Source organism: Rutidosis leptorrhynchoides, chromosome 1 (genome assembly GCF_046630445.1).
Source record: "Rutidosis leptorrhynchoides isolate AG116_Rl617_1_P2 chromosome 1, CSIRO_AGI_Rlap_v1, whole genome shotgun sequence".
Taxonomy (NCBI): Eukaryota; Viridiplantae; Streptophyta; class Magnoliopsida; order Asterales; family Asteraceae; genus Rutidosis; species Rutidosis leptorrhynchoides.
Window position 1 is genome coordinate 100,918,248 of NC_092333.1, and position 27,646 is coordinate 100,945,893.

Below are 27,646 nucleotides of genomic sequence, written 5' to 3' on the forward strand. Positions count from 1 at the left end.
CCCGAAATAAGTTCATAAATTAATATAACATATTAATTCAAGTAATCCGCTAGGATCAAGTATGCATTTAATTCTGTTAAATACACAAAATTTAAGTAAACACCGTTAAATACTTAACGGACAAGTAACGATAGTAAACGGAAAAAGTCGGGTTGTTACAATAATTAAGCATATTTTTCTAATTGATTAGTTACAACAATCCCTTAAAATTACCCGTACTAAATTGCTCTCATTTTTTTTATTAATTTCTTTATTCTCTAATATTGTTATTAATCATTTATTTAATGGATTTTAATCACAATCACTGAGAATTTGACAAGTGTAAATTTCACTTGTCATTAACCCCTTAAAAATGAGTTTGTTGACAAATAAGCTAAACAAACCTCTTTTTTATATAAGTATATAGATATAGATATAGATATAGATATAGATATAGATATAGATAGATAGATTCAAGTAATATAGTCTAATAAGGAGTATAACGTTTACGTGTTATTTAAAAAAGAAGAATATAAAAAGGAGAAAATGACTATTGTGATAATATAAAATATATAATTAATTATATTTTTAACAACAAAAGACGTACAAGAACTTTGAGTAAGTTACATAATTGATGCTGAGAAACCTCTTTTAAAACAATACATGCTGTGATCGTTTAGTTTACTAACACTAGAGACCTAATGGTTCACTACCTAACAACTTGTACAATATACATTAATTAATCAAATTAGTAACCTCATTTTGGTTGTTTCTTGTCCATATCTAATATGTTAATCTCAAATTCATTGAAACTATCCAACCCAAAATCATGAACACCAAAATCTTGACAATCAACTAGCCATGGAGCACAATCATCCCAGGAGGTGAAATCTCTATTATTGAAGTTTTGTGGGTTGTTTTGTAACTCCCAAGTCATTAAATCGACTAAAGTCGGCTCATCGTCACCTATGAGGTAATTTAACAACTTTTTGTCCTCACAAAGGCTTTGAAACATATTTTTAGGTCCTTCACATGTCACAGATGAACAATTTTGGGGTGGTGACGAGTTTGAGTTCTCGGAAAGTCTTTGAAACATATTTTCATGTCCTTCACTTGTCATAGATGAACAATTTTCGGGTGGTGACGAGTTTGAGTTCTCGTCCGAACTTGATGTTGCATTGTCACCTTCAAGGGGCGATGAATAGTTGTTATCACCTGATGTCTCTACGTTGTGAGATTCATTTTGAAGTGGTTCATGTGTGGCTGGATCAAGTCCTCCTTTTAGTAGTTTTTTCTTGATATGAGTGATCCAATGATTTTTTATCTCGTTATCTGTTCGTCCTGGTAAATTTGATGCGATCTTTGACCATCTGAGGAAAAGAAAACCATAAGAAAAACGTGGAAGTCTATCTACTTGCCCCACAAAATAAACATTCAATATAGTGTGTATATATTTTATTTTTAATTAATCTCCATTATCACATCTATCTTTAACTCTTCCAAAAGAAATACACCATCAATATAGTGTTTATATTTGCTTTTGAAAGTAAGGGTGCCTCCGGTTTCCGTTTAGATAAAGTGTTCGCGGGCTCTTTTTTGGGGTTTTTACTCCGTTATAAAAGATTTCGAGGCGGCTAATTCAAGTCAAAAAAGATGAAGAACGGGCACGGAGAAGAATTGGGAAATTTAAAGTCGACGACATTTGATTTTTGTTGCTTGAATGCAGTGGCGGATCTAGGAATGATAGTTACTGGGGTCTCTGGTTAAAAAATTTATTTTTTAATAGATGTCTTAATTTTTGTGGTCAGGTGGTGACTAGATTATAGGCTCTCTTTCTTGTTCTAGGTTTCAGTTTGGGTTGATTTTCATTTGGTTCATATCGTTTGTCGGGTTTCGCTTTACTAAAAGCGCGTGTTCGTAGTTTTCGGTTATTATGTTTAGTTTGAGATCGATTTTTTCTCCGGTTTGTTTATATGTTCGGTCTTCATCATTTCGATGAAGTATTTCCCGTTTTTATATATATTTAGTTTTTCGCAGAAAAAAATAATCACGTGATTATGACATGTTATAAATTAATCATTAAAATTAATCGGTAGTGTTTAACAAGTTAAATATAGATGTCAAGTAATTTCGATTTTAAACACTCAAAACGTGAAAACGAAAAGAGATGTCACAAATTATTGTAGAACTATAATCAATTTTCTTTCTCACTTATTTCCCCCTTTACATGTTATGTTATGAAATGATCAGATTTTTCAAAACAACAAAAAAATAAAATAATTATTAAACAATCAAACACCATTAATATATAACACACTTATCTAGGACTGATTATTTAATTATAAGTATCTAAACACAATTAAATTTCAAACTGTAAATTCAAACACCATATAATTTTGTATAGATGGTCGTTTTGTAAAAGTATTATTATGTTTATATGTGTGTGGAAAAGGAATATAATCACTTAGGGCACACCTCAAGTGGTCACTGGAACTCATAGTGAAGCTACATGGGTTCGATCCTTGGTAAAGTCGGATCAACCTAATTAGAAATTTACAGTGGAAGGTGTTTTATCGGCATTAGGGTGACGCATGAGTTTTCGATTTTCGAGTTTTACCTGCTATGAGGGAGTCAATGTGTTCGTTCATAGGGAGTTCCTCGTTAAAAATAAAAATAAAAATAAAAAAGGATATATATATATATATATATATATATATATATATATATATATATATATATATATATATATATATATATATATATATATATATATATATATATATATATATATATATATATATATATATATATAGGGGCAGGATCAATGGGGAAGTAACCAATCGGGGGGAAGCAAAAAAAAATTTTTCCGTTTTTTTGGATTTTTTTTTTCAGGCATCAAGATCACACGAAAATATGAACATTTAGAAAAGATACTTCGTGATGAATGTTATTATTTAGGCGGGAAAACGATCGACAAAAATTAACATTCAAAATAATATTGATCGTGAAGAATGTTAACGCTTTTTTTTCATGTTTTGTGAAGCAAAATTTAGCCCGATTTAGAGTTAGGGTTTAGGGTTTGGTGTTTTGAGTTTAGTCCTTAAACCCAAAACCCAAAACCCTAAACCCAAAACTCTAAACTCTAAATCGTTCGTGTTAAAAACTCAATCTAAATCCTAAATCTAAACCCTAAATCCTAAATTTTTAAACCCTGTAAACCCTAATATCTAAACCCTAATATCTAAAACTTCAACATACGCTCGAAAAACACGATAATTGTTATATATTACTTCTTCGAGTGTTTTTTGGTCAAAATAAAAACATTTATCACAAAGTGTCTTTATTAAATGTTCATATTTTCATCCAATCTACAATGTTCGTGAACAAAGTTTTTTCAAAAAACGAAAAAAAAAAGTTTTGCTTCCCCCCGCTTCCCCTCGATTGGTTACTTCCCCCTTGATCCTACCAATATATATATATATATATATATATATATATATATATATATATATATATATATATATATATATATATGTTATTGTATATATATTCAATTGAAGAATTGAATGAACAGTAAATACAATCCAATTTCGGCCCAATTAAAGCCCAATTTCGACCCACTTTTGCATTTAATTTCAAAAACGCTTTTGTTTACAGATAAATATAAACTCTTTCAAAAATTTAACAAACACAGAAATGGTTCAATGGTTAGAGTGTATACTTGGTAATGGGTCATGGGTTCAATTCCCTCCGACTCTCTCTCTTATTTTTTTTTTTATTTCTTTTTTTACCTATTAGCACCTGAACAGTAAATACAGCCCAATTTCGGCCCACTTTTGCATTTAATTTTAAAAACGCTTTTGTTTACTGATAAATATAAACTCTTTCAAAAATTTAACATACACAGAAATGGTTCAATGGTTAGAGTGTATACTTGGTAATGGGTCATGGGTTCAATTCCTTCCAACTCTCTCTCTCTTATTTTTTTACTTTCTTTTTTTACCTATTAGCACCTTTTTTATTAAATCTTTTGAAATAACTTCTTCAAAATTTTAATTGAATTCAATCTTCCCACTCTTCAAATACATTTTGATTTTTCTACTTAAACTCTCACTTTTTATTATTTTATTCTTTTCTCAAATTTTTTTAAAATATTACTTTTATTATATTTTTTATTCTTCATTTAAAACCTTTTTAAATTCTTCTCGCATTTTCTAAAAAGTTTTTCAAATTTTTTATCGAACTTTTTGTGATGACCCGGGAATTTCCGACCAAATTTAAACTTGAATCTTATTTGATTTCGAGATGATAAGCAAAGTCTGTAATGTTGAGTCACAAAACAAATTAAACTGTATTCATGTAATAATTTGAACCTCGACCAACTCTCGGCGATTCACGAACAATTGTTTGAAAATATATATATATATATATGAATGTAGGTATATATAATAAATTGAGATTATAATAAATAATTTAAACATTAAAATTAGATAAGTAAAATAAGATATAAAGTAATTAAGTTGTATTTAAAATAAAATTTTACATTTAAATATATGATTATTATAATATGTATATTATAATTTACATATAAGAATTTAATATTCAATATAAGTTACTATATAGATAATTATTAAATATTACATAATTAATAAGTTGTATATATTAAATGTAAATACAAGTTAAGAATATAGTTATCATAATAACTTTCATTATTAATTACTAATACAATACTAATATCAATACCAATATTAGTTTATTGAATATATTATAATTGTAATATAAGTATTATCAGTTATTATAATTGCTATTATTAAGTATTAGTATTATAATTATTGTTAGTGTAATTATTATTGGGAATTATAAATATTATGATTATTATCGTTATCATTGTTAATATCACTATTATGATGAGTAGTAAAATTTTGATTTAAGATTATTATTTTTGTAACTACCGTTCTCATTAAAATTATCATTATTATTAACATTCTCAGAAAATAACACAATTTAATATGCGTATCATTAATAATATTATTATTATCATTCTTATTAATTATTATTAATAAACTTATTAAAATTATCATTTTTGGTTATCAATAATATCATCACACTATTATTTATTATTATTTTTTTTTTAAAATTTATCATTATAAGTATCTTAGTAATAATAATTAAAATAATTATTAATAATTAGTATTATTATTATTAATATATATATACATATTAATTATTATTGTCTTAAAAAAAAAAAAAAAGAAAGAAACAAATATAATCGAATCTGTTGTTATATATGTATTTTTTTTCTTTAATTTTTTTATTCCTTTCTTTTTCGCTCGACTCCAATGAGGCAGTTTGATATCACAATCCACCTTTATTCAATTTTGTTTTGTGTCTGTAAATCGTACCATCTATATTCGATTCTTAGAACCAGACAAAAATTTGTTTGAAGTCACTATCCTATTTTTAGTTTATTATTAATTTTTTTTTTTTTTCTTCTCTGTATTAACTTCTGTCGAATTACCAATTAGCATATTACTTATGATGCTACAAAAGAAACCATTCAAACTTCCTTCACTCTCAAACATCAAATTACTAGTGCATATAATCGTATACATTTTTTTTGAACTATTATTTTTTTATTTTTTTTTCCCCGACGGTTACCCTGTTCCATTCTTAAATTGCAAAAACCTTGATTTCAAAAGAATTTGCAAAAAGTAATAATGCAGATATGTTAGGATTTATATGTTTAAATTATCTGTAAAGTTTCAAAGTTCGATTTTCAGTATCGACATCTAATTTCAAGGTCAAAGTTATTTTATAAAAAGTCAACTGATTTTTAGAAGATTAAATTGGAGAATTATAAGTCGAATCTGTTGAAATTAAGGATTTCTAAAGTTTCTAATAATCATTTGGAACACAATTCATACTGTAATTATTTTCTAAAACGTTATAAAATTCGAAATCAATGATTGTGTTAGGTTGTTCATTGCGAAGGCTGCTACAGCCGATTTCTTTTTATTTTCTTTTATATTTTTTCTGTTAATCCAAAACAATTACCATGAATTTCGTTTATTTCAAATATGTATCCTAATTCAAAGCTTAAACTCGATTTAATAAAACTGGGTTGAGTCCCATAGTCGACTGAATATATGGAAGAAGATGATAACAGTGGATTACGGGTTTTATATAGTTAAAAGGAAATGTAAAACAGAAAAACAGCATGGTACGTTTGGTTAAGGGTGTTAGGCTGTGAGCGGGAGGTCTTGGGTTCGAGTCTCGTTGCGGGCAGCTTTTCTTTTTTTTAATGCTTCCAAGGTATTAATTGATATTATTATTATTATTATTATTATTATTATTATTATTATTATTATTATTATTATTATTATTATTATTATTATTATTATTATTATTATTATCATTTTATTTATCATTAAGTAATATCACCAAATATTATTAGTATTATTATTATAATTATAATTGTTAGTATCATTATTGTTATTATGATAAGTACTGTTATTATTAGAGATTATTAGGATTACTCAAAGTATCATTACTTTAAATCTACCATTTTTATTAAAACTATTATTATAGCTATTATTATTATTATTACTATTATTAGTATTATCATTACTAATATTATTATTATTATTAGAATTGCTAATATTGATGTAAGAAATATTATAGTTAGGATTATTATGATTATTATTATGGAAATAATACAAACTATTATTATTATCACTAATATTAATACTAGTATCATTTTAGAATTTTCATCATTAATATTATTATTAACCTTATTAACATTACTATCATTTTTATTATTACTAGTAACATTACTATTATTATAAGAACTATATTTACAATATTATTATTATTATTATTATTATTATTATTATTATTACAATAAAATTGTTATTAAACTACTTATATAAAATATATATAAAAGTATATATATATAGATATAAAAATATAACCAATTGAAATAATATATATATATATATATATAGTAATATTTAACTTGTTCGATTACGAGTATATGTGTTAATGCATATATAAATGATATAGGTTCGTGAATCCGAGGCCAACCCTGCATTGTTCAATATAGTCATATGTATTTTTACTACAAAATACATTAGGTGAGTTCATTTGCCTTTTTTTTTTACTCTTTACGTTTTTGGGCTGAGAATACATGCAAATGCTTTATTAACTGTTTTACAATATTTACATGTGTGAGTTTCATTGATCCCCTTTTACTCTTTACGTTTTTGGACTGAGAATACATGCAAATGCTTTATTAACTGTTTTAAAATATTTATATGCGTGAGTTCCATTACTCCCCTTTTAAATGCTTTTGCAATATATATTTTTGGGACTGAGAATACATGCGCTGTTTTTATAACTGTTTTACGAAATAGATACAAGTAAATGAAACTACATTCTATGGTTGGATTATCTAATCGAATATGCCCTTTTTATTAAGTCTGGTAATCTAAGAATTAGGGAACAGACACCCTAATTGACGCGAATCCTAAAGATAGATCTATCGGGCCCAACAAGCCCCATCCAAAGTACCGGATGCTTTAGTACTTCGAAATTTATATCATGTCCGAAGGAGGATCCCGGAATGATGGGGATATTCTTATATGCATATTGTGAATGTCGGTTACCAGGTGTTCAATCCATATGAATGTTATTTTTGTCTCTATGCATGGGACGTATGTTTATGAGAAATAGAAAATATGAAATCTTGTGGTCTATTAAAAATTATGAAATGATTCTTTATGATAAACTAATGAACTCACCAACCTTTTGGTTGACACTTTAAAGCATGTTTATTCTCAGGTATGAAAGAAATCTTCCGCTGTGCATGTGCTCATATTAGAGATATTACTTGGAGTCATTCATGACATGTTTCAAAAGATGTTGCATTCGAGTCGTCGAGTTCAACAAGATTATTATTAATTCAATTATATTTGAATATATTATGAAATGCTTTACATGCCTGTCAACTGTCGATGTAACGAAAGTTTGTCTTTTAAAAACGAATGCAATGTTTGTAAAATATATCATATAGAGGTCAAGTACCTCGCGATGTAATCAACTGTTGTGAATCGTTTATAATCGATATGGACTTTGCCCAGATGGATTAGGACGGGTCCTTTCAGTTGGTATCAGAGCGGTGGTCTTAGTGAACCAGGTCTACATTAGTATGTATAACTGATAAGTCGTTAGGATGCATTAATGAGTCTGGACTTCGACCGTGTCTGCATGTCAAAAGTTTTGCTTATTATTTTTGTCGAAAATCATCTGCTTATCATCCTTAAGAAATTACATGCTCATTATTCTTAGTCTAGACACGTTTTACTGCATTGACTGCATAAATAGTGTATAGACAAAAATTCATATCTTAGCGTATCTGACAATTCATATCTTAGCGTATCTGTTACTGTAGATCTTGCCTGATATCTTCCGTAAATTTCTCCGTAATTTAAGGGAACCTGGTACTATATATCTATGCATATTATACATTGAGAATGCCATCCAACTATCAATTACTATCACTAAACTCTTCATATCAAAAATCTTTCCTGAGATCGCGTAAGATGGCCTCTACGAATCGATCAAATTCCTCTGACTCCGAAGACAGCGTGACAGGAGCACATCAATCAATCAACTATCGTGATTACTGGAGAAAATGGGGGTGGGTTCGCGACATACTCACTCTATGGAGAAGGGAAGAAGGTACTCCATATCATGAATCGAATCTACCACCTAACCTTGGAGTACTCGACCCGCTCACTGGCGAACCTGTTCGCAACACCGTTTATACCCTTTTTGCCAGAATTTTTCGTCTTGAGACTACCATTAATGGAACTAGAAAAGATATCCAATCTCTACCTCACATTGATAACCAACCAGGGTTAGTAGAAGAAGTTAAAGAACTCCGAGCTCGAGTGTTAACTTTAGAGAGCACGGTACACAGTCTGCAAACACCAGCAGTATCACCAACACCAGTCACATCACCAACCTTAGCACCAACAACACTAGTACCACCAACAACAACATCCGCATCACCAGCTTCGACATCTCATTCTATACCTCATGTATAATCATCGTTCTACGTATCGTTCTATCTATTTTATTTTCGTTCGACATGGCGATTATGTAATCTCTAATGTTTTAGAAATTATATATTCTTGCTCTAATGATAAATCAAATGAGATCAATATCACATTAACTCATTAACTTCATGATTACATCTAAAGAAAATATATACGTATATATGTTTTCATAAAGATTGTAATTAAAAAAAAATTCTTTTGTACAAACTGTTAATGGTGAAAATATTTTAACGGGTAGGTAATACCCGAGGAGTATTTAGATATCACATTAATAAGTTACACTGTACATTCTCCGAAATTGATTCAACGATCATTTACTATCCTATTTACAACCACCGATTTACGTATCCGTTCACCAAAGAATAACTATTTTCATTCAAATTCAATTTCATATTTGGATTTTGATCTATCAGAATCCAACAAGTGGCATAATGAAGAAATAATGGACACAATAGAAATTGATTAGAAACAGACTAATTGACAATATGAAATTTTGTTAAGAAACCACGCTAACAAAATCCTAGCTAACTGTTCCTAGCTAACTGTTAATTCCATATTACATTTTATTTATCGCAATTTATTTTATCGCAATTTTAATTCTCGCAATTTTATTTATCGTTATTTAATTTCTGTTATTTACTTTACGCATTTTATTTATCGTCATTTAATTTCTGTATTTACTTTACGCACTTTAAATATCGGGACACGTATACAAAGTTTTGACATATCATATCGACACATCTATATATATTATTTGGAATCACCATAGACACTCTATATGCAGTAATGATCGAGTTCTCTATACAGGGTTGAGGTTGATTCTATAATAATATATATACTTTGAGTTGTGATCGAGTCTGAGACATGTACACGGGTCACGATACGTATTAATTAATTCAAATATTATATATTAAACTATATATGAATGATTGCACTGTCAACTGTGGACTATCGACTGTGGACTAATAACATTGGACAATTAAAATGAATTAAAATATTGAATATAACATATGAAACTAAACAATTCTTCAAGTTGCCACTTGATTTCGTCTTAAACCTCATTCGTATCATCACAATTACAATCTGCGTTCAAACCTTTCATGATTCTTGAAAACACCTCAATCGAGAGGATGAACCAACCGCACTTCATTTACGGAAGGAAAGAGTTATGCATATAGTAGTGCACCTGAGAAACTCTCGGCAACTGAGTAAAAGTTTAACATTTAGCCGCGTCAGATCCTTTGACATTTATTAGCAAAAATAACTTAGTAATCTCTTTCCAAAGTAGCAAATTTTGTCACAGCTTCAGCAAATCAACTTCGACTTTTCGTTCGAAACAACCTCATTATCACCTTGACTAATATGTATGTTCATTTATTGTTACCGGGAACCTTTTATATTCCACCATATTACCGTCAGCGTTTAATCATCTAAAAACACAACTTTCTTGAAATCATCTCGGATCGATAACAAATGATTCAGATAGGGTAGCAGTAAATGTAGAGGAATCGGCAATCAGTATTTTGAAAACTCACAGCATATCTACATCAACAGTTATATGTATGACATTTATCTCTTAGAATTATGATCTCTCATTCTGAAATTCTGAAAAGCACTCAGTCACAAATCAATACTTTGAATGTTGAAAAAGCTGAATGAAGCAGCAGAAACTGTAGATAACCGTAAACGACCATAATCATCGAAAGTTTGATGATAAAAATTAGTATGTTGGAAAAGCTCAGAAAAGTTGGAACTGGAAAGCGGATTGAGCTAACCATAAAGGAAACCAAGGAGAAATACAAGTAACATACCCTAAATTCATAGAACCCAGATAAATCTAGATCCGTTGAAATCTTTAGAGAATATCTTGCTTCGAAGTCATGTTAAAATCTTGCGGAAAATCTTTCTCCATCAACCATCGAACTTAGATATTCCAAAATATCATCATCAGTATCTTCGATATTTCTGAGGATATTTTCATAAATATTCTCGTCCGAAATTATATACCTCTTCGTGCTTTCTGTGTAACATTATATTAGAAACATTCAATAGAAAATTTAGTACCGAAAAGCGGATCATGCGAAACTATGAAGGAAGCCGTGGACAAATCACAAGGAATAAGTTTGACTTCAAAGAATCCAAATGATTCAATGTCTGCTAAAGTCTTTAGTGAATATCTTGCTCCTTATTCTAAATCCTTGCAGCTAAAAGTTACTATCATCCTCTGATCTTAGATATTCTGAGATATTATCGTGTCTTTCATTATAAATATCCTCGATATTTCTGAATATATTCTGAAATCATTTATCTCTTCATGCTATCAGTGTTACCTCATATAGAAACTATTAGTTTCTATATTCTGTAAACTTTCGAGCTTAAAATATGAATGTTATTGAAGTAATGTTGGGAACTGATGCATGAGTTAGTATAATATAATGACACTTGATCAACGCGATTATATTACAGTAAGTTATGCTGAGTTCTAATGGGACATGATGGTTCACAGTAGATATACTATCATCATGTGTCATGTTACATAACTCTTTCATTCTACATAACCTCCGAACATATCAAGAAGAATGTATTATTGATAGTTCTATCATCTGTATTTTTGATAAATTTGAAAATCAAATCGTGCTATCACGTTCCACCCTGCTTAGAACATTATAATCATTTAGAACTCTATATCTACAAATTCTGGACCATTATTCGCTTGATTTAAAGTCGGGAAGAGAAAACAAGAGCATGAAGCTCTGATATATAAGAAAAATATAAAGCCCAACAACACCACCGAAATTACAAACTGTGGATATCAGTGCGTATAGCAATATAAAGACACGGGAGAATTATAAATACAATAATCCCTAGACCATAGTAGAAATAAACAGATTCTTCTGTTGGGAGTTGGAAAAGAAGAATGATCATTGCGATAGTCAGAATAAGAACAAGAATTAGAACCGGATTAAGCATTATTATAATCTTTTAGATATATGAACTGAGAAAGAAGGTATAAAAGTGGTGAAAACTAAGGGAATGGAAAACATAAATTTATAGTGGAAATATCAGACAGAGCAATCAAGGCAGATCATCGCATTTAATTAAAGAGATCCTAACTTCCTCATTTACCGAAGAATCATATCTTTTAAATTTCGAAGATTTTCTTTGAAATCCCTTGAATTCCGGAATTCAACTCTGATTCTGTCAAAAGCTAAGACGAATCTTTACTCTTCCTATTTCAATTTTTTGCGATAGCTTCACTCATACGCTTCAAGTAATCGAATTGTTTTATCCATATTACTCAATGATGATAAAACTCTATTTATCAACTCATATTCGTCATGAAAACATATTTATTGTTATCCATGACGACCTCACTCAAATTTCGGGACGAAATTTCTTTAACGGGTAGGTACTGTGATGACCCGGGAATTTCCGACCAAATTTAAACTTGAATCTTATTTGATTTCGAGATGATAAGCAAAGTCTGTAATGTTGAGTCACAAAACAAATTAAACTGTATTCATGTAATAATTTGAACCTCGACCAACTCTCGGCGATTCACGAACAATTGTTTGAAAATATATATATATATATATGAATGTAGGTATATATAATAAATTGAGATTATAATAAATAATTTAAACATTAAAATTAGATAAGTAAAATAAGATATAAAGTAATTAAGTTGTATTTAAAATAAAATTTTACATTTAAATATATGATTATTATAATATGTATATTATAATTTACATATAAGAATTTAATATTCAATATAAGTTACTATATAGATAATTATTAAATATTACATAATTAATAAGTTGTATATATTAAATGTAAATACAAGTTAAGAATATAGTTATCATAATAACTTTCATTATTAATTACTAATACAATACTAATATCAATACCAATATTAGTTTATTGAATATATTATAATTGTAATATAAGTATTATCAGTTATTATAATTGCTATTATTAAGTATTAGTATTATAATTATTGTTAGTGTAATTATTATTGGGAATTATAAATATTATGATTATTATCGTTATCATTGTTAATATCACTATTATGATGAGTAGTAAAATTTTGATTTAAGATTATTATTTTTGTAACTACCGTTCTCATTAAAATTATCATTATTATTAACATTCTCAGAAAATAACACAATTTAATATGCGTATCATTAATAATATTATTATTATCATTCTTATTAATTATTATTAATAAACTTATTAAAATTATCATTTTTGGTTATCAATAATATCATCACACTATTATTTATTATTATTATTTTTTTTAAATTTATCATTATAAGTATCTTAGTAATAATAATTAAAATAATTATTAATAATTAGTATTATTATTATTAATATATATATACATATTAATTATTATTGTCTTAAAAAAAAAAAAAAAGAAAGAAACAAATATAATCGAATCTGTTGTTATATATGTATTTTTTTTCTTTAATTTTTTTATTCCTTTCTTTTTCGCTCGACTCCAATGAGGCAGTTTGATATCACAATCCACCTTTATTCAATTTTGTTTTGTGTCTGTAAATCGTACCATCTATATTCGATTCTTAGAACCAGACAAAAATTTGTTTGAAGTCACTATCCTATTTTTAGTTTATTATTAATTTTTTTTTTTTTCTTCTCTGTATTAACTTCTGTCGAATTACCAATTAGCATATTACTTATGATGCTACAAAAGAAACCATTCAAACTTCCTTCACTCTCAAACATCAAATTACTAGTGCATATAATCGTATACATTTTTTTTTTGAACTATTATTTTTTTATTTTTTTTTCCCCGACGGTTACCCTGTTCCATTCTTAAATTGCAAAAACCTTGATTTCAAAAGAATTTGCAAAAAGTAATAATGCAGATATGTTAGGATTTATATGTTTAAATTATCTGTAAAGTTTCAAAGTTCGATTTTCAGTATCGACATCTAATTTCAAGGTCAAAGTTATTTTATAAAAAGTCAACTGATTTTTAGAAGATTAAATTGGAGAATTATAAGTCGAATCTGTTGAAATTAAGGATTTCTAAAGTTTCTAATAATCATTTGGAACACAATTCATACTGTAATTATTTTCTAAAACGTTATAAAATTCGAAATCAATGATTGTGTTAGGTTGTTCATTGCGAAGGCTGCTACAGCCGATTTCTTTTTATTTTCTTTTATATTTTTTCTGTTAATCCAAAACAATTACCATGAATTTCGTTTATTTCAAATATGTATCCTAATTCAAAGCTTAAACTCGATTTAATAAAACTGGGTTGAGTCCCATAGTCGACTGAATATATGGAAGAAGATGATAACAGTGGATTACGGGTTTTATATAGTTAAAAGGAAATGTAAAACAGAAAAACAGCATGGTACGTTTGGTTAAGGGTGTTAGGCTGTGAGCGGGAGGTCTTGGGTTCGAGTCTCGTTGCGGGCAGCTTTTCTTTTTTTTAATGCTTCCAAGGTATTAATTGATATTATTATTATTATTATTATTATTATTATTATTATTATTATTATTATTATTATTATTATTATTATTATTATTATTATCATTTTATTTATCATTAAGTAATATCACCAAATATTATTAGTATTATTATTATAATTATAATTGTTAGTATCATTATTGTTATTATGATAAGTACTGTTATTATTAGAGATTATTAGGATTACTCAAAGTATCATTACTTTAAATCTACCATTTTTATTAAAACTATTATTATAGCTATTATTATTATTATTACTATTATTAGTATTATCATTACTAATATTATTATTATTATTAGAATTGCTAATATTGATGTAAGAAATATTATAGTTAGGATTATTATGATTATTATTATGGAAATAATACAAACTATTATTATTATCACTAATATTAATACTAGTATCATTTTAGAATTTTCATCATTAATATTATTATTAACCTTATTAACATTACTATCATTTTTATTATTACTAGTAACATTACTATTATTATAAGAACTATATTTACAATATTATTATTATTATTATTATTATTATTATTATTATTATTACAATAAAATTGTTATTAAACTACTTATATAAAATATATATAAAAGTATATATATATAGATATAAAAATATAACCAATTGAAATAATATATATATATATATATAGTAATATTTAACTTGTTCGATTACGAGTATATGTGTTAATGCATATATAAATGATATAGGTTCGTGAATCCGAGGCCAACCCTGCATTGTTCAATATAGTCATATGTATTTTTACTACAAAATACATTAGGTGAGTTCATTTGCCTTTTTTTTTACTCTTTACGTTTTTGGGCTGAGAATACATGCAAATGCTTTATTAACTGTTTTACAATATTTACATGTGTGAGTTTCATTGATCCCCTTTTACTCTTTACGTTTTTGGACTGAGAATACATGCAAATGCTTTATTAACTGTTTTAAAATATTTATATGCGTGAGTTCCATTACTCCCCTTTTAAATGCTTTTGCAATATATATTTTTGGGACTGAGAATACATGCGCTGTTTTTATAACTGTTTTACGAAATAGATACAAGTAAATGAAACTACATTCTATGGTTGGATTATCTAATCGAATATGCCCTTTTTATTAAGTCTGGTAATCTAAGAATTAGGGAACAGACACCCTAATTGACGCGAATCCTAAAGATAGATCTATCGGGCCCAACAAGCCCCATCCAAAGTACCGGATGCTTTAGTACTTCGAAATTTATATCATGTCCAAAGGAGGATCCCGGAATGATGGGGATATTCTTATATGCATATTGTGAATGTCGGTTACCAGGTGTTCAATCCATATGAATGTTATTTTTGTCTCTATGCATGGGACGTATGTTTATGAGAAATAGAAAATATGAAATCTTGTGGTCTATTAAAAATTATGAAATGATTCTTTATGATAAACTAATGAACTCACCAACCTTTTGGTTGACACTTTAAAGCATGTTTATTCTCAGGTATGAAAGAAATCTTCCGCTGTGCATGTGCTCATATTAGAGATATTACTTGGAGTCATTCATGACATGTTTCAAAAGATGTTGCATTCGAGTCGTCGAGTTCAACAAGATTATTATTAATTCAATTATATTTGAATATATTATGAAATGCTTTACATGCCTGTCAACTGTCGATGTAACGAAAGTTTGTCTTTTAAAAACGAATGCAATGTTTGTAAAATATATCATATAGAGGTCAAGTACCTCGCGATGTAATCAACTGTTGTGAATCGTTTATAATCGATATGGACTTTGCCCAGATGGATTAGGACGGGTCCTTTCACTTTTAACCCACTATTTCATTATATGATACGTATAAAAGTGTTCGCTCAACCAGTTTTCTAAATTTTCTTCCCTTTACAATTATTTTTCTTAAAGATATTATAAATTGGATCATGCTACTTTAAAATTCGATAAGAGAATATAAGTGACGTTAACGGACTACTAAAAAGGTATCAATGTATAACATGCTTGGTAGAACCATGTATCTTTACTTTGTACTATATCGATAACATAGTATAAACAATGAGCAATGAACAATGACCATAGAACTATGTACAAATGAAATTTTATGTCAATAATAAATATATCGTGTAACACGTCATGTGATGACCCGGAAATTTCTGACCAAATTTAAACTTAATCTTTAACGTTTCCGACACGATAAGCAAAGTCTATGAAGTTGAATCTCAAAATTTTAGAACTGTTTCATGTATTCAATTACATTTGACTGCTCTCGACGATTCATGAACAATTATATGTATGTATGTATATATATATATATATATATATATATATATATATATATATATATATATATATGTGTGTGTACAAGTAAAAACGACTTTCCTACAGTAAAACACTATTTGCTACAGTAAAAATGACTTTGCTACAGTAAAACACTATTTGCTACAGTAACACTATTTGCTACAGTAACACTATTTGCTACAGTAAACACTATTTGATGTCGACGAACTAGCAAACAAAAACGGATAAGGCGGTCATGCGATCGCATGGCAAAAACACTGAAAACTCATGCGATCGCATGAGGTACTGTAGCATGCCACATACTATAAAAGCTCGATCTGGTCTCTACATACTATTATTATTTATATTATTATTATTATTATTATTATTATTATTATTATTATTATTATTAAGATTAATATTATTATTATTAATTTTATTATAATATTATTATTAGTAGTATATATACATAAAATACTACGACAAGGTTATGAGCGTGTCACCTTCAAAATGGGTTTTTGAGCGGGATAGAGCTAAGGAAATTATGGGTTATTGCCAAGGAGGTTATGGGTAATGTTCGAGGGTATATTTGTGAATCAAATCTAGTGTTTATCATCTCTGTTGCGTCTACGTACTTTCCTACAATATTGAATCTCAATATTGATACGTAAGCATTCATATCTTATCTTTTATATATTAATTGTGTATCCATGTCTAGTGCTCGAGTATATATGTTTATGCATGCTTGTATACTAAATTTCTTCGTTAAACAGTTTATAATGAATCACTAATTAAATACATATATTACTGGTAAAAGGTATATGATATACATGTTTTTGGAAAGCTGACGAAAAATCAATAACTTTTCATTTAGATATCGAATAGTTTCGATGAACGGATTAAAAGACATGATCAACTGAATTATAATGGACGTTAATTGAAATTGCTTTTGAATCTGCAATTAAGATTTAAACAACTTGTTTACGAGATTGATAAAGTGGATTTTTGAATATTAACAACCAAGTAAATGAATCCTTATATAAGGTACGTCTCGTTTTGTTGAACTATTGTCAAAATTGACTTTTTGAAACGACTTTGGATAACTTTTGTAGGTCGATCTCAAGCATTAGGATTGTGATACACTATGACCTGACCTAGCTTGATAGACATTTATTGACCAACATATGTTCTCTAGGTTGAGATCTACGGTTATTTGATAATCCGAGTTTCGGTCATATTTTGGTGAACGACTTTATATGCTGCTAAGGTGAGTTTCATTTGCTCCCTTTTTAAATGGTTTTGCAATATATATTTTTGGGCTGAGAATACATGCACTTTATTTTAAACACAATGGATACAAGTATATACTAAATTCTACACTGAGTTTGAACCGAAAATTCCTTAGCTTTGGTAACTAGTAACTGTTGGTTATAAGAACTGGTGGGCGCGAGTAGTAGTATATGGATCCATAGGGCTTGATATCCCCGTCCGAGCTAGAGCACTAGCCTTTTAACGGACGTATGCTATTTGAGAAGCGTACACGTTGGTTTGCGTGTATTATTAAGATGATTATACAAAGGGTATAAATTATATATACGTTAAGTTTAGTTACCAGTGTGCTCAATCTTGTAGAATATTTTGATAAACGTTTCTGGATGAAACAACTGAAATCTTGTGATCCACCTTTATGTACAGATTATGCAAAATATTAAAACTATGAATTCACCAACCTTTGTGTTGACACTTGTTAGCATGTTTATTCTCAGGTTCCCTAGAAGTCTTCCGCTGTTTGCTTATATGTTAGACAAGCTATGTGCATGGAGTCTTACATGGCATATTTTTCAAGGAAACGTTGCATTCACCAAATCATCACCATGTATCTTATTTTGACTGCATTGTCAACGGAAGTACTATTGTAAACTATTATTTACGGTGATTGTCTATATGTAGAAATCATCAGATGTCGAAAACTTTTGATTTAAATATTCATTTATGGTGTGCCTTTTCAAAAGAATGCAATGTTTACAAAACGTATCATATAGAGGTCAAATACCTCGCAATGAAATCGATGAATGACGTGTTCGTCCATATGGATTTGGAGCGATCGTCACACGTCACTAGAAAAAAAAAAAACAACTCATGATTAGTCAACCGCGCTTCAGTCGCAGCGAAGTGCGGCTAACCACAAAACTCGTTTACATAATTGCGTATAGATCTTAATTAAAATTTTATTATTTGTACTCGTAACAAAAAGTTAAATAACTCACATTTTATTTTTCAAAATTTCACCTTAGAGTGATATTCCATATATCACTCCATATAAAAGTGAATTAAAAGTTAAATATCGATGGTTTTATATCTCAAAACACATGTATAGAATTATACCTAGGCGTTAAGAGGGAAAAAAAAACACAAAAGCCAAATACAATAACCTGTTTTTAAAACAAAATTAATATTTATTAGTCTCAATAAAAACAGAAAAGAACATGCATAAATTTGTATCTAATATCACATATCATAAAGTAATCTCTTTATATTTATATTATAATAACAAACACAAAAATAGATCATATATATCGCCAACTTCTAATCATAACTTTCCATTAAAATAAATCTTTTAAATCTTGACCATTAGATTAAACTCTTAAAGATTATGACCTCATAAACACCCGCCTACCATCCTTGTTTATTTAACAAAATACCCTTGGAATACATTTCTTAAAAAAAAAACAAAAAAACACGGGCTAAATTCCTAATTCAGGGGTTTAGTTCATTCATTTATTCATCCGTCAACATCCTCTCCAAAGCATTATGCAATATGAAAATAAAATTAGGGTTCTCCATCAGATGCTGATGGATTCTCTTAAGAGCGCCGATGAACAAAACTTACGTTTTTGATGATTAAGATCAACCATACAACACGAAGCCGCGTTTTCGTATGAAAATTAAAATTAGGGTTTTGCAGATCGATATTGTAGCGATTTCCAATTAACAGATTCTTCATCCGCCTACTATCTAAACAGGTTCTTCATCCATCGATTAATCAACCTATTTTATGTTTGTTGTGAATTTAAAGTATTTGGGTTCTTAATAATTGATTGTGTTTTAGGATGTTAATATTTTTATGATTTTGTTCCGATCATAGTTAGTAGATTTGTGACAGTTGATAATCATGGTGCGACAGAAACTTTGCAGGGGATATACTTAAACGGATTGCCCATTGAATATTTGCATTTGAATTATGTTCTGCATAGTGACTTGAAATTATGTAATAGAATCATGGCTTATCTTTGTAATAGAATCAAGACTATTAGAAACAAAAATCAAATGGGCGTTTTTTAGTTCATCTTAAAACTGGTCATATATTCTCATAAATGCTCATTACTCAATTGGAATATGAGTGTAATGATCAAATCATTAACATAACCATGTTGTGCTATTCTGAAATCTTCATCACAGGTTATTTAAAGTAAGTTGGCATTATGTATATAATGACCAAATCACTAACATAATCATTACATACTATTCTGTAAATAGTTATTTATGTTGTGTTGTACTATGAACAGTGTTGCAAAACTCGGCCTACTCGGCCGAGTAATCGGCGATTAATCGGCTGGAAGATCAAAACGAGAAATCGGTGTCTAACTCGCCCAATTACTCGGTCAACGCCGGTCAAACGGTGGTCAATGACATCGGAAAAACTCAGATCTTGCCTGAAATATTTAAAGAGGAGGAAGGAGAGCAAGAAAAGGAAAAGGAAGAAGGAGCAAGGTGAAACCTGTCGTGAATTAAGGAAGACCACAGCTTCTTGTATAGTTGACACTGTACATGAATAAAGGGAAGGAAGCGTGTCTGAATTTTAGATCCGGGAAGATGTACAGATCTTAGACACTTGATAAAAAGTGATATTTTAAATATTTTAATAATTTCTTTTTCTTTATCAAATGACACTAACAGCCCCTCAACTATTACCAAACGTTAATAATAAGAATAAATTTGATAATCACTCTTGAACCTTTGATAAAATGACAATAACAGTCCCTGTTATTTATATATTATCAAAATATATATATTTATCTTAAAAAGTCAACGAAAGTCAACATCCGATTACTCCCCCGAGTACTCCCCGAGTCGCCGATTACTCCTCAAAAACCTCCTACTTAGTACTCCCCGAGTCGCGAGTTTTACAACCTTGACTATGAATGTGTTTTGTGTTGTACAATGAATCTTTTGAAGTTGTAATATAAATTTGATTCAACGCCTAATTTATTCCCTTTGAAATCAGCTGGCGAGACTCGATTCTGATTGATCGAAGAAATCAAATACTGTTAGTTGCAGATTGATGAATAATCGATTGAAGTGTATCTGATCGTAAAATTAGGTTTCGTATAAAGTCATCTTCGTCATCAAATTAGGGTTTTTGCTGATTTTTTTTCTTATTGGCGAGTCTTCCTGCGGGAGCGATGGTATTTATGAAATAAGTTAGATATATTTTTCTGATCTCTGGCTTATATCAAATAAGATTAATTTATTATTTTGGATCCATATATTTTGAAATTTGATTAGAGTTTGTTTTTAAATTGATTTTGATTTACGTTTTAGATTTATCTCTTTGATTTCGATATATGAATGAATGTATTCTAATTGGATGTGTTTTTTATAATCAAATTGTTTACTTGTGTAGACCAAGAATCGAGATGCATTAAGTAAGAAGCAGCTGTCAATTTGATCGCGCCAAACTTTTGCACAATTGAACGTTATAAAGATCGTCCGATGATGCCATGTAATGGAAAGTATAATCTTCTCACGAGAATTTTGTAATTCTATAGAACATGAATGATATATTTATCTCCTTCGGTCAGGAACTGCGTTAAGTTAAATGATAGTCGGTTCAGGTTTATTTTTTACCTTAACTATCATATTTTTTTACTTTAACTACCGGATGATTGGAATTGAATCAGTTTAAATAGTAATATTTGACCTCAAACCTTATGTATTGGTGGTTGGATGTCAAATAGTACCACTAATTATTATGTTAACACAAAGGTCTGTAGATTTTCTGTTTCAAATAGAAGTTTAATAGGTATGATATAATTTTTTTTTTTTACTGTAATATTAGTTGTATTATTACTTTGTGTTAACCATATGTTCTTAGAAAGATGTAAATGTTGTACTCTTCTTTAATGGCTTTAGAGGTGACAATTTGGACGGCTCAAGTGGGTTGGATAACTAAATGAAACATGTTCTTTTAAATATCCCATAATGAACACTTAAGCCATTTAGGAAGGCCATTAACCTTTAAACAACAAATGTATGTATAAATAAGATAGCCACAGATGCCTTATTAGTTATGGGTTTATGTTGAGTAATGACTGTGTTTATTGAATTAATATAGTATTTTATAGGTTTAACAGTCCCTCAAGGAGTACAAACTGGCACTACGAGATTGTATCGAAATGGTCATTTTGATGTTTCTAAGGTTTGCTTCTTTTCCAGATGCTATATAGTAGTTGGATCTGAATTTGTCAAAATCATTTAATGGCGTTGGGCACTCATTTAGGAAGGCCATGAACCTTTATCATGCAATGATTATTAAAAGTACACCTAAGATTAAGAACATATTGTTTCTTAGTAGCATTGGGCTCGTGCAACATGTTAAAAGGACTCATGTAAAGAAGTCATTTTTTCGGTAACTAAAATATAGTGAAATATGCTTTGACAAGGTTTGTGCAATTATTTTGCAAAAATCAAGGCTTCTATTCATGTACAATACTACATATATGAACAGATACAGCTTAAAGTAACAATAGATCTATGCCGTAATAGTGTAATTAGCCATAGATATTCTAGATGTTATGTTTTATATTTACTTTTTTATTTATTTTAGTTTTGCAACTAATAATGCAGAAAATGATCATTTCCTTGTGTCATATGTTGTATGCTTCGTGAGCTTTGATTCCGTTAATGAAGGTTCCCACCAGTTTGTATTAATACTCGTATATGACCCAGTTATACCTTTCTAGGTAATTTTGCCAGCTCTAATGAAGTAATGAGGACTTATGTTTGATTCCTGCTAGCTTTATCACGGGTCGCCCTATTGTTCATGTGGTTTGTCCTTGTTCGCTGTTTGGTGAGTTTTGTAAATAGCGGTAATCAAAAGTTCTTTATTCTCTCATTATACTGGAATTTCAAAAGGAGATGGAATCCAATCTCATAACATCTCTGAAGAATCGCCTTCGACCATTTGTTGAACGTCAAACATCCGAAGTTGTAGATGGGCAACATCAGAACCTCACCAGCCCTCAAAAACTGGCATGTTTGTCTACCTTATATCCCCTATCACGTTTCCGTGAGTAGGGGTTGTCTCTACTGCGGTTGCAATTAATGTTTTATAATTGCATTCAAGGTTTTTGTATGACTTTTTAGCTTTTGGTGAGGCTATGTTACATACTATTGTTGTGTTTCATTTGGAAGGCTAAAAAGTTTCATTTTTGGTGTATGCTGTTTTTTGAGCTTTTCAGCTCATATGCTTTTGTAAAGGGTTCAAGTTATATCACTCACAAGTATGAAGCAGTTGGAGAGTTGATAGTTATATACTCCGTAATTCTTTTTAGATAAGGTATTTATTGACATTATTGGAATCGCCACCTTCAAAATTTTATACAACTTGAATAAACTATTTTGACTAAACATTAACACATCTACGCATTGTTTTTTTCTTTCAATGACAATTAATCACTATGAAGAAAGATTGATAACATTTAGTCATTTTTGAAAGTCAATGAAAACAACATAGTTAGTTCGACATTTGATGACTACTTACGTGCTTATGTGTAGTTTGAATTAATTGTTCTATTTTTACTACTATATTAAAACCTGCAAAATTTGCGAACCATGGAGTAGTAGGTTGTGGGAAACTCACCTCAATGCATAACTACACCTGCTCGACCAAGCAACCAATGCTTTTTTGTGATATTATGCTTTACAATGTAGTGTTATTTGATTATGCAATATTAATATACCATTACTTCTAAAATTATTTCGCTTTTTAATCAACCTAACAAATACTTATAATATCCTATTATTGGGACAAATAAGAATTTGATTTGACCACTAAAAAAATCTCGCGAATTCGTGGGTCTTAAGCTAGTTATACAACACAACGAAAACAAAACTCAATCACATAAGTAAAATATATGAGAGATAAGATGTAGACAATCTTTTACGTATTCCTAAAATAAAGAGAAATTATTTCTCTACCAAATAACCCAAGAATAAAGAAAGGCATCCCTCTCAATATTTTCTACGGATATAGAGATTGTTTCTGAATGGACCTCCGACCAACCAATAAATACGTTAAAAAATAATATAAAAAATAAAAAGTGAGACTCCATAAAATGGTATAATCAAATTTTCATGAGTATTAATCCTGCATGAAGTTTAATTTGGGCTTTAAACGACAGTTAAATCGCACATAAATCGACGTTTCCTATTTACTCGATTAATAGAGCCATGCATAAGGTAATTATAATAACCACATAAACCGTTTTCACTAGTTATCAACTTATCATGATCAATCAGTACCATGAAGCTTACCTATTGCCGAGACGAGCATGAAGATCAATCACAAGTTGTTCTTCGGAGTCGGTGAGCAGACCACGTTTCAAGTCGGGTCGAAGGTAGTTGGTCCACCGGAGACGACAACTCTTCCCACAACGACGCAGGCCGGCGAGCTTAGGGACAGCACGCCAACAACATTGACCATTTGTTAAGATAAAGTTAACCAATTTATTATCTTCTTCAGTTGTCCATGGCCCTTTCTTCACCCCTAGTTTATCACAACATGGTTGTCTCCCCATATTTCTCTTTTATTTATCAACCAAAAATAAAAGAAATTAATACTTAATATGACCATGTAACTTTAATAATATAATGTAAATATTATCCAAATGCTAATATATATATATATACAATGGGTATATATATATATATATATATATATATATATATATATATATTGTTGAAAAAAACATTTAGCAACCACCAACCTTCATATATAGTTCCTAGTAGTGAGAGAGTAGGGGGTCCACCATTGGCCATGAAAGGAACAGGTGAACTACAATTTGTGGCTGTTTGATGATTGATGAGATGAAAAGGAATGATGCCTGTCACACAGACACAAACAACTTATAAGAGTTACATATCAAGTCTCAAAATAAATATGGCGGATTTTTCATTTTATACCCTTGTACATTTATAAAAGTTCAAGTCCAACCATTTGTATTTTAAAAAGGGAAGTGATATGTACACAACCCAAAATTATTATGTACACAATCATCATGCTTTACAGTGCTGTACAGTACAGCACTGTAAAATATGATGGTTGTGTACATAACAATTTTAGGTTGTGTACATATCATTACCCTTTAAAAAATAGGACATTGGAAATAATAGATAAATGTAGCAAAATAAACTAGGTATAACCATTAAAAATTATAGAAATGCTTCACAAGATAATTCAATTGGTCTTTTAGTGATAAATGTGCAAAAAGGGATATAAATAAATTTTTTTTACAATAATCATCTTTGATTGTTAATGTGTATATATATATATATATATATATATATATATATATATATATATATATATATATATATATATATATATATATATATATATATATATATACATGGGCAGGATCAATGGGAAGTAACCAATCGGGGGAAGTGGGGGGAAGCAATTTTTTTGTTTTTGTTTCGTTTTTTTGGAATTTTTTTTTTCCGGCATCAAGATCACACGAAAATATGAACATTTAGAAGAGACACTTCGTGATGAATGTTATTATTTAGGCGGGAAAACGATCGACAAAAATAACATTCAAGATAATATTGTTCGTGAAGAATATGAACGTTTTTTTTTTCTTCATGTTTTGTGAAGTAAAATTTAGCTCGATTTAGGGTTTAGGGTTTGGTGTTTTGGGTTTATTTCATAAACCCAAAACACCAAACCCTAAACCCTAAACCCTAAACTCTAAACCGTTCGTGTTAAAAACTCAATCTAAATCCTAAATCTAAACCCTAAACCCTAAATTTCTAAACCCTAATATCTAAACCTCGTAAACCCTAATATCTAAACCCCAATAGCTAAAACATTAATATACGCTCGAAAAATACGATAATTGTTATATATTACTTCTTCGAGCGTTTTCCCGCCAAAATAAAAACATTTATCACAAAGTGTCTCTACTAAATGTTCATATTTTCATCCCATCTATAATGTTCGTGAACAAAGTTTTTTCAAAAAACGAAGAAAAAAAAAGTTTTTGCTTCCCCTCGCTTCTCCCCGATTGGTTACTTCCCTCTTGATCCTACCACTATATATATATATATATATATATATATATATATATATATATATATATATATATATATATATAGGGGCAGGATCAATGGGGAAGTAACCAATCGGGGGGAAGCGGGGGGAAGCAAAAATTTTTTTTTTTTTTTTTTTGCTTTTTTTGGAATTTTTTTTTTCCGGCATCAAGATCACACGAAAATATGAACATTTAGAAGAGACACTTCGTGATGAATGTTATTATTTAGGCGGAAAAACGATCGACAAAAATAACATTCGAGATAATATTGTTCGTGAAGAATATGAACGTCTTTTTTCATGTTTTGTGAAGTAAAATTTAGCCCGATTTAGAGTTTAGGATTTAGGGTTTAGGGTTTGGTGTTTGGTGTTTTGGGTTTATTCCATAAATCCAAAACACCAAACCATAAACCCTAAACCCTAAACTCTAAACCGTTCGTGTTAAAAACTCAATCTAAATCCTAAATCTAAACCCTAAATCTAAACTCTAAACCCTAAATTTCTAAACCCTAATATCTAAACCCTATAAACCCTAATATCTAAACCCTAATATCTAAACCCCAATAGCTAAAACCTCAACATATGCTCGAAAAACACGATAATTGTTATATATTACTTCTTCGAGCGTTTTCCCGCCAAAATAAAAACATTTATCACAAAGTGTCTCTACTAAATGTTCATATTTTCATCTCATCTATAATATTCGTGAACAAAGTTTTTACAAAAAACGAAGAAAAAAAAAAGTTTTTGCTTCCCCCCGCTTCCCCCCGAATGGTTACTTCCCTCTTGATCCTATATATATATATATATATATATATATATATATATATATATATATATATATATATATATATATATATATATATATATATATATATATATATATATATATATATATATGAAGGATTCAACTTTAAACAACTTTTTTGAAATAAGCGGATAACAATTTTTAGACACACATCTTGAACTCGTTAACATACATTTAGTTATAAAGGAGAGTCGGAAACCCGCCTACAGCTCCGCCCCTACTTACAAGTCCATGATCTACTCTAAACTTGTCACAAACTCTATACTCATTTTTTTTTTCTCGTATGATCTCTTATTATACTTTCATCCATTATTTTCTTTTGTAAATATCAAGGATGTACTCTTGATTATTATTCTAATATCTTATCACATTATATTTTAAAATAGCCTGTTGAATTTGGTGAATAACTCGACAGATATGGTAAAGAGACAGATATTATATAATTTTTGTATCTTATTTAATTTCGGTTTATCATAGTAAATGCTTATTACTCCGTATTAGGTATACAAACAAGATCCGGTATTGAAAGGTATGTGATCTCCAAAATATCTTAAGTAGTTCTAAATTCTTTCCAAAACGATAACAAAA

General features: G+C 29.1%; 1 protein-coding gene across 1 annotated transcript; it reads right to left on the reverse strand.

Annotated features, from left to right (window-relative positions):
• Positions 1 to 664: 664 nt before the first annotated feature.
• On the reverse strand, positions 665 to 24,794 carry LOC139863576 (MYB-like transcription factor ODO1). The gene is made up of 2 exons (XM_071852196.1): positions 24,474 to 24,794; positions 665 to 1,349 (listed from the first exon to the last, which is right to left on the reverse strand). Exons 1-2 carry the CDS (start codon positions 24,734 to 24,736, stop codon positions 737 to 739), a joined length of 876 nt encoding a protein of 291 aa, XP_071708297.1. The 5' UTR covers positions 24,737 to 24,794; the 3' UTR covers positions 665 to 736.
• Between the last annotated feature and the right edge of the window lie 2,852 nt (positions 24,795 to 27,646).